At 45.5% G+C, this 12,153-nt stretch overlaps 3 protein-coding genes across 3 annotated transcripts; 1 reads left to right on the top strand and 2 right to left on the bottom strand.

The window, feature by feature from the left end:
* Window positions 1-4,380: 4,380 nt before the first annotated feature.
* N7481_011951 (uncharacterized protein) lies at window positions 4,381-4,879 on the bottom strand (the record flags this gene model as incomplete). Its single annotated transcript, XM_057271170.1, has 2 exons — window positions 4,381-4,633; window positions 4,692-4,879. The coding sequence occupies 2 exons, from the start codon at window positions 4,877-4,879 to the stop codon at window positions 4,381-4,383; spliced, it is 441 nt and encodes a 146-aa protein (XP_057115358.1).
* A 2,039-nt stretch (window positions 4,880-6,918) lies between these two features.
* On the bottom strand, window positions 6,919-8,659 carry N7481_011950 (histidine phosphatase family protein; the record flags this gene model as incomplete). Its single annotated transcript, XM_057271169.1, has 3 exons — window positions 6,919-8,263; window positions 8,321-8,389; window positions 8,508-8,659. The coding sequence occupies 3 exons, from the start codon at window positions 8,657-8,659 to the stop codon at window positions 6,919-6,921; spliced, it is 1,566 nt and encodes a 521-aa protein (XP_057115357.1).
* A 790-nt stretch (window positions 8,660-9,449) lies between these two features.
* On the top strand, window positions 9,450-9,752 carry N7481_011949 (Major facilitator superfamily domain general substrate transporter; the record flags this gene model as incomplete). Its single annotated transcript, XM_057271168.1, has 1 exon — window positions 9,450-9,752. One exon carries the CDS (start codon window positions 9,450-9,452, stop codon window positions 9,750-9,752), a length of 303 nt encoding a protein of 100 aa, XP_057115356.1.
* Window positions 9,753-12,153: the final 2,401 nt, after the last annotated feature.

The following is a 12,153-nucleotide window of genomic DNA, read 5'->3' as shown; positions in this document are numbered from 1 at the left end:
TTCCATGTTGACCATTTATTGCTTGTGTATCCTGTAATAATTTTATGTAGCAACATGCACGCAAGTTTACTTGTAGACAACTAGCCTCCGCGAAATGGCAGGGTTGTTCAACTTAATCTAGCACTTAGACTGGTCAACTCTTCGCAATTGGGTCCTATAGTTCCTTTCCATACACGAATTGTCACTATTATATAGTACCCAGTAGCGTGGTTTTTGCATTGGCAATCTGCTTTGATTGCGCGACTCAACTCCTATGTAACGAATCGAAGGTCGATGAGTCACATGACCCTAATCATATGACCCAAACCTTCATCTGTATAATAGTATTGGCAATAGCCTCTCTCTTTCTTCTTTTCTCTACCTTTCTTACTTTTTATTTAATACTATACATATCCCTATTTGCATCGAGTCCTTATATTTTAAGAAAGCTCTTTTCGCCATCTAAGGTGATACAGACTTACGTTTACCTCTTAATCGCGTGTAGACCTGGCAAATGGGTACGGGTATACCCGTGGCATGCCCTTGGGCACAGGTTTTTGGTTTGTGCCCATCTTGGCATGGGTATGGGCACAGATCCTGTGCCCCCGTCAAGGGCATAAAACCCGCGGCGGGTATGGCTATGCCCATGCTAATCTAGAATAGGCAATTACTTGGCATTTGCATTAATTTCATAATCTTAGTGGTATTCTTAGTATAATACAATTACCATATAATATATAATATTTATATAGCAATACAATACTACTAAATATCTTTCAGCTGAAAGATAAGGTCTCTTACTACAATATCGCGTGCCAAAATAGTGCTGCTACAATATTGCGTGCCAATAATTGTATACCAAAATATCGCATGCCAAAATATTACTGCCACAATATTGCTATATACCGCCTAAAATCCTAGATATTTAATTAGTTAAAAAACTCTATTAGCCCCACACTTAGGGGTAAATCATCAATTTCTACGTTATCTAGGGTCACCATTCTGAGTAGTAAAATAACAGAAATTTGAATAACTCAACAACCACTGTTCATATAGCTCTGAGACTTTAATATGATATTAATTAGAATACAAGTAATTATATACTATAAACCATATAGTTAAACTACAGTCGTTGACGTAGGAGGTTGGCTCAAGGTCACCATTGCAGGTATAGACGGGTGTGGTGGAGTCAGCTAGAAAGAATCAAAGAAGTACATGAGAGGATACATAATTTTCGGAAAGCCATAGCCAGCGTGATCAAAACCCCCTTCCGTCACTTCGTTTAGTTCGTGGCAGATGGTGAGATTGAAATTTCCCAAGGTTTTTGAAGACTATTGACGGATTTACAATCTATCGCAAGTAGACACGAAGTTTGAATGTACAGAAATGGAAGTATTGATTCTGCTATTGGAACAGTTCCAAATCCCGGAATCGAGTAGTGCACCTATGTATAGTGTTTACCAAATTCTTCACCACGGCTGATACATGACACGTTTACTGACTCGACAAAGTCCACACTACTTGCAGTACTAATATCAAGAACGTCAGCGCTCTTCTTTGATTATCCTTGAGAGATACAAGATACATACCCAGTTTTCGCTTCCGGATTGTCGGACGCAAGTTTTGCCCTCGCAGCAAACGCCATCGCCGGGGGTTCCACTACCGATTCTGCAGAGGTCCCCAGGGCAATGACAGCGCGGGAAGTCAGGACAGTTACCAGCGGCCATAGCCAGGCCGAGGAAAGAGGCGATCAAAAACATGTACTTCATTTTGCTAAACTGTTGGGGTTAGTGGAAGTGTTTTCCAAACTTGAAGCGAAAGGATGGTATCTACCGGAAGGTTGTAGTGGAAATGACCCTAGTGAAAGGCAATAAAGTTGAGAGATAATTTTTGTTAAGGGACTAACATGTTGAGTGGAATATCAGGCTACATTTATAGCTTTGAGTGCTGTAACGGGAGTCAGTATTAATGCTGGATTATGAAACTGTCTTTCTTATGAAGAAGGATGAAGATCACCTTGGTAAGATCATCTTGGCAAGGCCAAGCAGCCAGACGCCTTGCTGGAAAACTTGGGAGGCCTAATGCTGTACTCGGTAACACGAAGGATTTGTTGCACTTCCCAAAAGCCTTGGACGCTAGGCCGGAAGTAGGCAAAGTTGAAGGATCTGCAGGGTCCATCGGGGACACATAATTTCACGACCACGATAGGCCGCTAGTTGTCATTTCGTAATGGTATTACTCTTGCATAAAAGTCTGGTTCATTCAATCATGGGGGCAAAAAGCTATTTAACAAAGGTTACTGCTTTGGTAAGCAAGCTAATGACTAATTGCCAAGTAATAACTAGTTATAGGCAATGTATCCGACTAATAACAGTGACTTTGTCGCGACACATAACGATTTAGAGAAATGTGACGAGTAGAAGGTCATATGTAACCAACATTCATCTGAATGATGTTCCTAATTGGGACACTCACCGAGGTTCCTCGCAAGCCGACGTTTCCAGGCCACCTACTACTTACTACACATTTACCGTATGCGAGAATCCACATCGTAAGAAATATACTAGGAGCGCCATCTACGTGTATTCCTTGGCAGTGTGTGTAACCGTAACAGAATCCCACAGCAAGAATCAGTCAAGTCGATTTTAAAAATGATGATACACAAACTGTTTACTGACTTACTGATTATAATATTTCCTTTTAGATCCTTATCACTCCGAGGCTAGGGATCCTTTGCTTAAGAAAATTGATACTGTCGCGACAAAGTCACCGATACTAGTCGGATACATTGCCTAACTAGTTATTACTTGGCAATTAGTCATTAGCCTGCTTACCAAAGCAGTAACCTTGTTAAATAGCTTTTTGCCCCCATTATTGAATAGATCAGACTTTCATGCAAGCTGCAATACCATTACAAAATGACAACTAGCGGCCTATCGTGGTCGTGAAAGATACTATTGTTTTGCATGGGCCGTATATCAAAATCATATTATCTGACTCAGAGTCTCGATGCAGTTTGTAATACAATAATCGGGCTAGCCACTCATGAGAAGAAAACTGTTGAGATGATTTTGATCTTCTACTTATCTACCATTCTCAGGTGGCACAGAAGCCAATTGACCGGCCATGCTTCAGGCGTCCCACGAAGGCGGACAGAATATCATTTCCATTTCCAAAGTCCCGTATGTGAGACTACCTCCACCCCGGTCCCCCAGGTTCGCCAGCAGCATATCCCCACCTTTGATCCCTCCAAAATTAGCAAACCATGGCACTCAGTAATGATCTAGGCCCAATATACAGTTGGCATTTGAAGCCTTGCATGCCCAACAGCTATCTTCCCTCCTTCGGGGAAAGGGGCGAGTTGTCTCGTGGCTTAGTGCATAATCGTGCTTGTTTATTCTTAGGGGCTACTGAGTAATAGGTAGCATTGTAGAATTGTTGGTAAGCATTATGCAAGGGGTACGCTTCTAACCTAATAGGCATAAAACGCAGGGCAACAATATCGCTCAAATTATGTCTTTTTGTTTCACGTCGAAACTTTCTATTTCCTCAATAATAGAGCATAGGCGCCATATCTATTTAGCCTGCAAGGCTATAGCAGTAACATGTAGACCTAATTGACCGCCCGCCAATTAGTTCATCCACAGTTCAACGATCTTTCACAGTGCAACGATCCTTTTTTTATTATATTGCTATTTACTACCACAACATCGCTCTAGTATGGACCCAGGCTGTTTCAAACACTTCTTCGCCACCAGGAATAGCATGTGAAGGCTTTTTTTTTTCGGTCGGAACAGGTATATCTAGGCCCTCAGGGCCCTCTGAGCTCTCTATATTTTGGTCACGGGCTGACTCGACGCCGCCTAACCACGCCGGCCAACACAATGATAACCTTCCCCTAGACTAACCTTCACCAACCACCTTGTGCCAAAGATGGTAGACACACTTCAACTGCCAAAGGTAGGATGCTGAACACTCGAAGAAGCGCCTTCAAGCCAGTCTACTAACAGAATTACCAACCCACCAGGATTCCTACGATACTGACAACTGAGAGGACATATACTGAAGGGATGCATATATGGGCTCGAAGGAGACACGGTATATGTGCATTAGGACCTGTCTTGATAGATCAGTGATGGTTGTCCTTTCAGCTTAGCCGCCGGGCGTTAATGAATTATGTGTGTTGTAGAAAACATTCAACTCTAAAAGATAGCGAGTTCGAACTCAAATAATAGTAGTGAACCATCACACATACTGATATATGTTTATTCAATAGTGACAGGAACAGAATATTCAAAATGAGTGACCAGTTGTAAAATCTACCTCTCTTATTCCTGCAACCCCCTCAACATGTGTATATCCACATCCATATTCCATCAATCAAAAGCCAAAAGCCAAGATCTAAGAAGAGTAAGGGGTGACGATGAGATCACCGGTAAAAATGCACACCTGCATTCCCTCTTCCTTATGACATCCCCACTGGGAAGCATCAGCATTAGAACCCAAAGCCACCTCAATAATTTCTCCACCCCCTGTACGCTTGATACGAAAGCTCAACCACTCCGGCTTCGCATAGTTCACACCGTTGGGGAACTCAACAACATAGTTGTGATCGGCTGACCAGGTATCGGCGGGTGGCTGTCCGGGACGATCCCTAAAGTAAGTGTTAAATACTTTTATCGCCAGAAAAATGGGGCAATTGGGAAACGTACCAAGTCAGGCTTGCGCTAGTGCTGTCGGAGTAGTTTGGATCCCATAGAGAGAACTGGACGGTGCCCTCCTGGTCGGAGATAGTGGCCCTAAGACCAGTGATGGTGACAGCTTGGCCGGCCCGCTTGGTAGGCACAGCGAGGGCACCGGTGACTGCAAAAAAAAGGGAGGAAATGGTTGCGGCCTTCATTTTGGTAAATTATTAAGCAGTATAAATGCGTTTAAGTAGAAGTGGAAGCGACTGATGATTGAGTTGACCTTGGTTGTTGATGATGCTTCTTGCAAGCGGGTATAAGCATCTTCTTATAATGTAAAATCCGGGCCCTCAACATAGGATTCGACTCCAATTCGTAATGATTATGACTTGATGTTACGGTCGGATTTATCGTATCTGTCTCAGTCCAGATCTCACTATCTGTAAGCTCTATTGGCTCTATGGTCACGATATATTCGCTCTGGAGATCCCGACCTTCGTCAGGCCCCCAAAAGTAGAGACAACCTTTAAAATAAGCCAATCTCTCATTGGCCTTGTTTTTGACGGTGTCTATTTTTGGCAAAAGGCTTAGCAATATTGCTCACGGCTATCTCATAACTCCATGCCCAGGCGTCCTGTATTGTAGTTCAGACTGATCGGTGAGCTTGCCAAGTCATGCATAATCGTATCAATTTGTCAACGTTTCATATATCCAGCGATTTTTTGTCTTAATATATATCCATTTTTATTTCGGTCTATTTAAGTTCCTTTTTCTTCTTTTTGCCCAAGGGTTCTAGACCTGAGTCTTACTTGCGCTGTACGCGGACCGATGAATAATTTAAGTACTGAAGACTTCTTCTTGCCATCTTTTACCTCATAACTGCATCTGTTTAACCGAGCGTCAGTTAATAAGGAGATTTCCCATCATGGTCATACATACCAATACAACAGAAAGGTACCAAATATAAGTCAAGTTTTGACCAATACCACCCAAGACCGTACCCCATTGCTCTAAAGGAACCCCATCCTTAATATCACTAAGGCCGTGTACTTCAATGTATTTGGGTGTTAAGCCTGAGATAACATCTTCTAAACTTTTCGACAACTGATTGGTAAAAATCGCTTGTGCAATGGCAATAAAGACTGCCAGACCAAGATGTTGTCCAGACAAGATAACACCGATTCCGAGGCTAACGTTCGCAGTACCCAGCGTTGTCTGAACAGCAGCTTGGGAGCCTTGAAAGCCAATGCCCCCCCCCTTGAAGCCTGCAAATCCCGAGTACAAAATTATCTAAACTTAATTTGTATGGGGATTGTAGGTTGACACTAATCCTGTTGCAATTGGCATGTATATGGAGGCGAATATCATGAACGGTGCATAGCAACGGCACTCACTAAGTGAGAAGGTAGGACACAAAGAGCAGAAAGGAAGCGACACCCATGATAGCTATCATCGCAGTGCGTGATCTGGCCAGAAAGGAGCTATACCCTGGTCGTGCGGCTTATAAGACCAAAGTCGGCTATCAACCTCCCCTTGTCTCGCCAGGACACTTCCGAGTAAAGGTATTTGGGTCGTATCGTCCCATTCCCTTATTTCCAATCAATCCCTCTATTGGAGGACCTATTCATCCGTCCGAAATTAATCGAAGGTAAATAGTTTCAAACGCCGGATGTCACGAGGAGCAGACGGAACATGAAATTTTCAGTCCGGGGAAACAAACGCGGGGAAGAGGCAGGTATAGCTGTTTCCTCCCATCCACCTGTAGCCTGGTAAATAGACGTTACAACCCCTCTATCTGACGTATATCCTCCTCAGTAGTGCCCTCTTGATGTTGAGCCCACAGAAGAGCATTCTGAATGCTATTGACAGCCTTAGCATCAGATGGAAGCTCTACTGGTGGCCCAGATATATATTCTGTTACGCTAACCATACAATGAGGTACAGAAGATGCGGAGGAGGTGCCTTTCCACCACCGGAGCCGCTTGTTGATACACCACCTCACTAACCTGCTTGCATACACACAAAGGGATCCTCTGAAAAGTAATAGCTGGATCCTCTTCAGAAGACGGTTAGTCTGAATATCTTGATACCGATATAAGGCATATCTCACATTCCTCACTCGTATCTATATCGTACCCGGACACCCTAGGGGACTGTCCTAACAGGTTGAAACGTTTGACCAGTATCCGTCCATAGCTTCTACCCCGTAATAAATATAGAATCCGAATCACGGGATGCCATAAGTGATCTAGCTTCAGATCGCACCCGTTGTGACGTCTCCGTATGCCGGAACTGAATAGTTGCCGAAACAACTGTCCTCAAACTTCGCCTTTGCAATGTTTTCCTTCTGAGCCTCGATGAACGTCTCCAGCTCGCACCATCCGTCATCCCGCTTCCCGCACTCTGGGATACTGCGTCCGAGAGAGATTGTTCTCTGGTTTATCAACATATGCACATAGGTTGTCTCACCTCCCTCGTGCTCATATGCGGAGGCGTGGGGGTCATTGGAGCGCTTCGTACGTACGGGCCGCGGTGCTTTGATCACCTCAATATTAAAGCGGGCTGCGAATGGAACAATATGGCTCACAATCAGTTGGTGGTCTTCTGGCGGACCGGAGGTGGGTAGGAAATCCTCAAACTGTGTGAGGCCTAGGGCCGTCAACATCGAGAACATGGTGGTATCGTGACTGAAGTCAAAATACAAGTTCTGGTTCAAAGGGAAGGTTGTAGGGTTGGTATCCAATGTTTCATTGATGGTAGCAAACCCCTCGTCCAGTTGAGGGTAGCGGTGCTGCAGTCGGGCGATGAGCTCTTGGACGTAGCCCACGCCCACTGCCCGTCCGGTGGGAGACCCAAATCCGTTTCCTCCATAGTAATTTAGGGCAAAGGTATACTCAAAGCCTTCCCACTCGCCCTTGGTAAAGAGGGAACAAAATGGGCTGTAACCTAAGCCGACGGTCTCATATGGACACATCGTTTGGGCAAGATAAGTGTCCTCAGTTGTCCATTCTAGGTTGCCCGTCATCGACTGACGGAATCGGCCCGTTGCACGCTTCAGATATTTTTCCTGCCATTGGGCGTTTGCCCAATCTCCGCCGACTGACCGATCGTTGTTGTTGTTGGGGCACGCCTTATCTCCGGCCAGGGGATTCTTGAATCCAGGTTCTTCGATGATGACTTCCAAAGTGATATTCTCCGCATATTTAGGGCCGAAGAAACCAATCAGGAAGTTTTCAGCTGACTGTAACATTCGCACTTGAGTGCACGTACGGGCGATAAGTGGAGAGGATGGATCATAGAGTTGGCCATAGTTGAACCAATTAAGCACACCGCTGTCAAAGAGCTGTTGGCGCCCAAGAGCCGTCAGCTCTTCTTTTCCCAGTCTGTATTTCCAAGTATTGAGGAACTCCAGATTGCCAGTGAAGCGAGTCCCGTTGCCGAGAAGTTCCGCTATACGGTTTGGCAGAGTGGCCACAGAGGCGCTGGAAGTGGGATACCGAGATCCGTGTCGATGCACCATATGCATCTGTGTAATATTGGTGCCAGGGGGAAGTGAATATTCTTTAACCCCGAATCCAGAAGGATTGGACATGTAAGGTCTTGGTTCCATGGTTAGTCACGTGGAAAACAAGCCGGCGAGCTCTGCCCATACGTACGAGAGATTGCCCATATGTTTGAATGATTCAGCACCATCACCCTTTCCGATTATAGGTACTCGGTCACCACTGGGGTGTTGGGTACATAAGAATGCTTCCTAAAAGGAGCCGGGTTTGTCTGGGCCAGGAAGGGTGCGCTTCCGGCCTGTGTTGGGCCTGTGTTTATACCTGTCAACACTTGAGGGACCAATTGGTGGGAGTTGGGAAATATATACCAGCAAACGGGCCATAGCTGGTCTGGAAATAATCCGGAGTTGTGGATGTTCCTCTTGGCCTCACAGCAGTAGCATCCACGGCTGTCGCAACCCCAAGAAGCAGAAACTGAGAAGAGATATGCATCCCGAATAAGTCTGGGGTAAATGTGATCAATGAAGCTCAGCAACCGTTGGCCATATTTATTTCCTCATCTCATGGTGCTGTTCGACCTTTTATAGAGGAATGAATGCTCTCATTCATTTGGATGCGGAGGTGAGTCACTACACCACACCGTATCCAGTGACGGATTTCTCATTAGCCGACCCTTGTCGGTAAGTTCCGGTTGATAGGCCCCACGGCGACATAAAAGGTGGAGACGATTTAACGGAAAATGTCAAGTTTCAATCATGGGGCCCCGCGTTCTTTTCAACTCCAATACCCCACCTGCATCCATGGATGTAACCCCGTATTTCCGGTTATCTCGGTAACAAGCTTCTTCTCGCATAAGCGAGATATACTCCAATACTCGTTTATCTATTGGCCGTCACATTGTTCTCGGAATTATATTTCCTTTCATTCGCCACGTGAACCAATTGGAATCATCCTTTGTGATACTTGGGACGTCCTTTGAAGGCAACAGGGGTCAAGGTCAAACCTCTGCTGACAGTGTTTGGTTTCGAAATCGGCTTCACATCAGTGGCCGACTAACTCGTGGGCCCTTTCCCGCATTTAACCATTAGCTCCTTATATACTTGGGATAGCCGACAGCCTCAGATAAGTTCCCGTTCCTTTTACATAAATAGCCCTGGCTCTACCAAAAGATGTCTCGGTGCCCCGATAATGATTTCTCACGCTGGTGACTTAATCATATGACTAATCATTGTCATTTTGCTCATACCTAGAGCCTGAAATTTCGGCTTCGAAAAGGACAATCATGGCTAAGGACGACATTTCATCGGCAGGAAATGCCTTCGGGGATGTCGAACGCCAGGATTCTGTGCCGGCAGCCAAGGAAACCGACAATGCGAAAGCAGCTACTGAAACAGAGCATAAGATGACCTTGCTACAAGGTATCAGAACGTATCCGAAGGCGATAGGGTGGAGTGTTCTCATTTCCACATGTATCGCGATGGAAGGTGATGTCCTTCGGGATTGGTCGAAGGACACTATTTCTCTATGGCCTCTGCGGACTATGCACTATACTATTTTTGATTGGTTTCCTTGGCCTAGTTCCTAGTGCACATAGGGACCACGCGTCACTCGCAACAGGCTCAATGATGCTCTGCTGGGCATTATTCTACCAGCTTTCCGTCGGAACTGTGGCCTATTCGCTCGTGGCAGAAATCTCTACTCGCCGACTGCAAATCAAGACTGTGGTGCTCGGTCGCATCATATACAATGTTATCGCTATCATTTGTGGTGTGCTAACCCCCTATATGTTGAATCCTGCCGACTGGGGTTGGAGTAATTTTGCAGGGTTTTTCTGGGGCGGTGTTTGCTTTTGTTGTGTTGTATACACGTTTTTCCGAGTTCCAGAAACAACTGATCGCACTTTTGCTGAACTTGATATGCTTTTTGAAGAGAAAGTGTCGGCCAGGAAGTTTTTCAGCACCCAAGTTGAGGTATTTGGAGATCGGGTGGAAGTTGAAGTATCCGAGCACAATGCCAAATAATGAGGAACTCGTACACTGTCGAGCCCGCTGTGATTGCCTGGACGAAGGATTTTAGTTAATAGTGGCGGAAAATTTGCGTTGTTCTATCTTCAGCATATAATCAGAATCTTTGAATCCATCTGAAACCAGCTGTCTTGGGCGAAATCGAACCTGAGTTTTTCGTTTTTAATACAGTGCGTCCCGAAACTGGTGCAACAACCTACTCTTCGATTGACTTTCTATCGATACAGCAATTGTACGCCCAGTCATGTCCATGGATAGTTGTCTGAAGTGTTATTTATTTATTTATTAATTCCTCACGTTTTCACGACCTTAGGTCGTATGTAGCCCCCCTAGCTAGTGTGTACTGCTCCATAAGATATGTACATTTGATAGCATCACCACATGCGCGGTCTTCGATTCAGATCTTCTTCCTCACCCTTCATTAGCCAACCGTCCCGTCTCCATTGCAAACGCGATGACGGCTTTGACAGTCTTGATGTCGGGTTTCCATGCTCTTCCATTCGGTTCACTCGCGTCCTCTACAACCCCAGGTTTACCTCCTAGCATCTGCGACAGACTACCAAAGCTCGGACCCGCGGCTGCACTCGGCGCTATCCCATAGGGGTAAATCAAATGAGCCCCTATGGGCCTTGGGATAGGCGATGATATTGGGCAAAAAGTTGCTGGTCTCAGAAAGGAAGCGCGATGCATGTTTGTCATGCCACGGACGCGAAAATGAGCCATTTTAGGCCATCCAAGCCGTGGATTTGGAAGCATCAGTCCTCATTAGTGAGGGGTGGGTAGAGCATCTATGTAGATTAGCTTTCTTGTAAATCCATCAAGTTCTTGGCCTTTCATCATCCCATTTTTGTGTATCATCCACATTTCTGCTGGCCCTTCCAAACATCATGTTGGATAATTCTATAATTTTGACATTTGAGGAAGCCACCGGTTTTCCACTTTAATGATAGGCTGTACTTGCTGCTGAGATCATTGACCCGCTTCTGGATTGCCTCCCGAATTGGACTCCTCGGCAAAATGAAGCGATGCCCACAAACTGGTAGGCTGTAACCTCCGGTCCTGCAGCAGCATGTCAATTACCGAAAGATCGCCCCCTTTTACTGCAAGTAACAGAGCATCCTCGACCACTGATTTTGATACTTGAGATCAACTTGGGGATGGCGTAATAAAACCCGCACCATCTCCGAGTCGCCTGCCCGGGCGGCGATACACAGGGCGGTGTCTTGGGCGGCGATGGTGCTCTGGTTAATTGCCAGAGACAAAGAGCTTTACCGCTTCCAAGTGGCCGTTTTCCGTCGCTCGACAAAGGGGCTATATACTGCAGGTGCGGTTGTTTTGTTTGCTATGCCTTGACCTATCTGCTATGACAGACTACCATCGCCTTATCTCTCTTCAACATGTAGATTAATAAGGCAGAATGGGACTAACAGATCAACATAAGAGGAAAGGACTACAGTGTAATTTCGCTGAACAAATGGTCGCGGATTAACGATATTATATTTTTTTAGATAGACCTAACTCTCACTAGTGCAGCCTCGCCCATTCTAACAGACGTCAATGCCATCCATGAGAAGCCATGGAGCTGGTTTCCTGCGGCGTCGGAGTTGTACTAGTTTTCCACTGACTTGGGCTAGTTTCCTGTGGCTGCGAACTTGGTTCTGCCAGCTTCGGACAGTCATTCTGCTGAATGGTTCGAATGCAGACCCTGTGGTCGACTTGCATGTTGTCGCAGTAGGGATGAATGGCAGGGTTTAATTTGAGAAAGGTGGTCAAATCAAGCCCTGGATGCATATTGACAACGTCGTTACAAGTCTCCGGAGGAGCTCGAAGTTGAGGTAAGTACCAAGCAATACCTGCGTATGGTCAGCAAATAATTCAAATGATGGTATAGTCGTAGTCCAAGGATCATTTACAGTCTCCCACTTGATGAGCTTCAAGCTCACCCGTCAGTATTGAGGGGTT

Source organism: Penicillium waksmanii, assembly GCF_028829765.1.
Source record: "Penicillium waksmanii strain IBT 27052 chromosome Unknown utg000010l:1.0-3698451.0:1.0-3701458.0, whole genome shotgun sequence".
Taxonomy (NCBI): Eukaryota; Fungi; Ascomycota; class Eurotiomycetes; order Eurotiales; family Aspergillaceae; genus Penicillium; species Penicillium waksmanii.
This window is presented reverse-complemented; position numbering and strand designations above follow the sequence as displayed.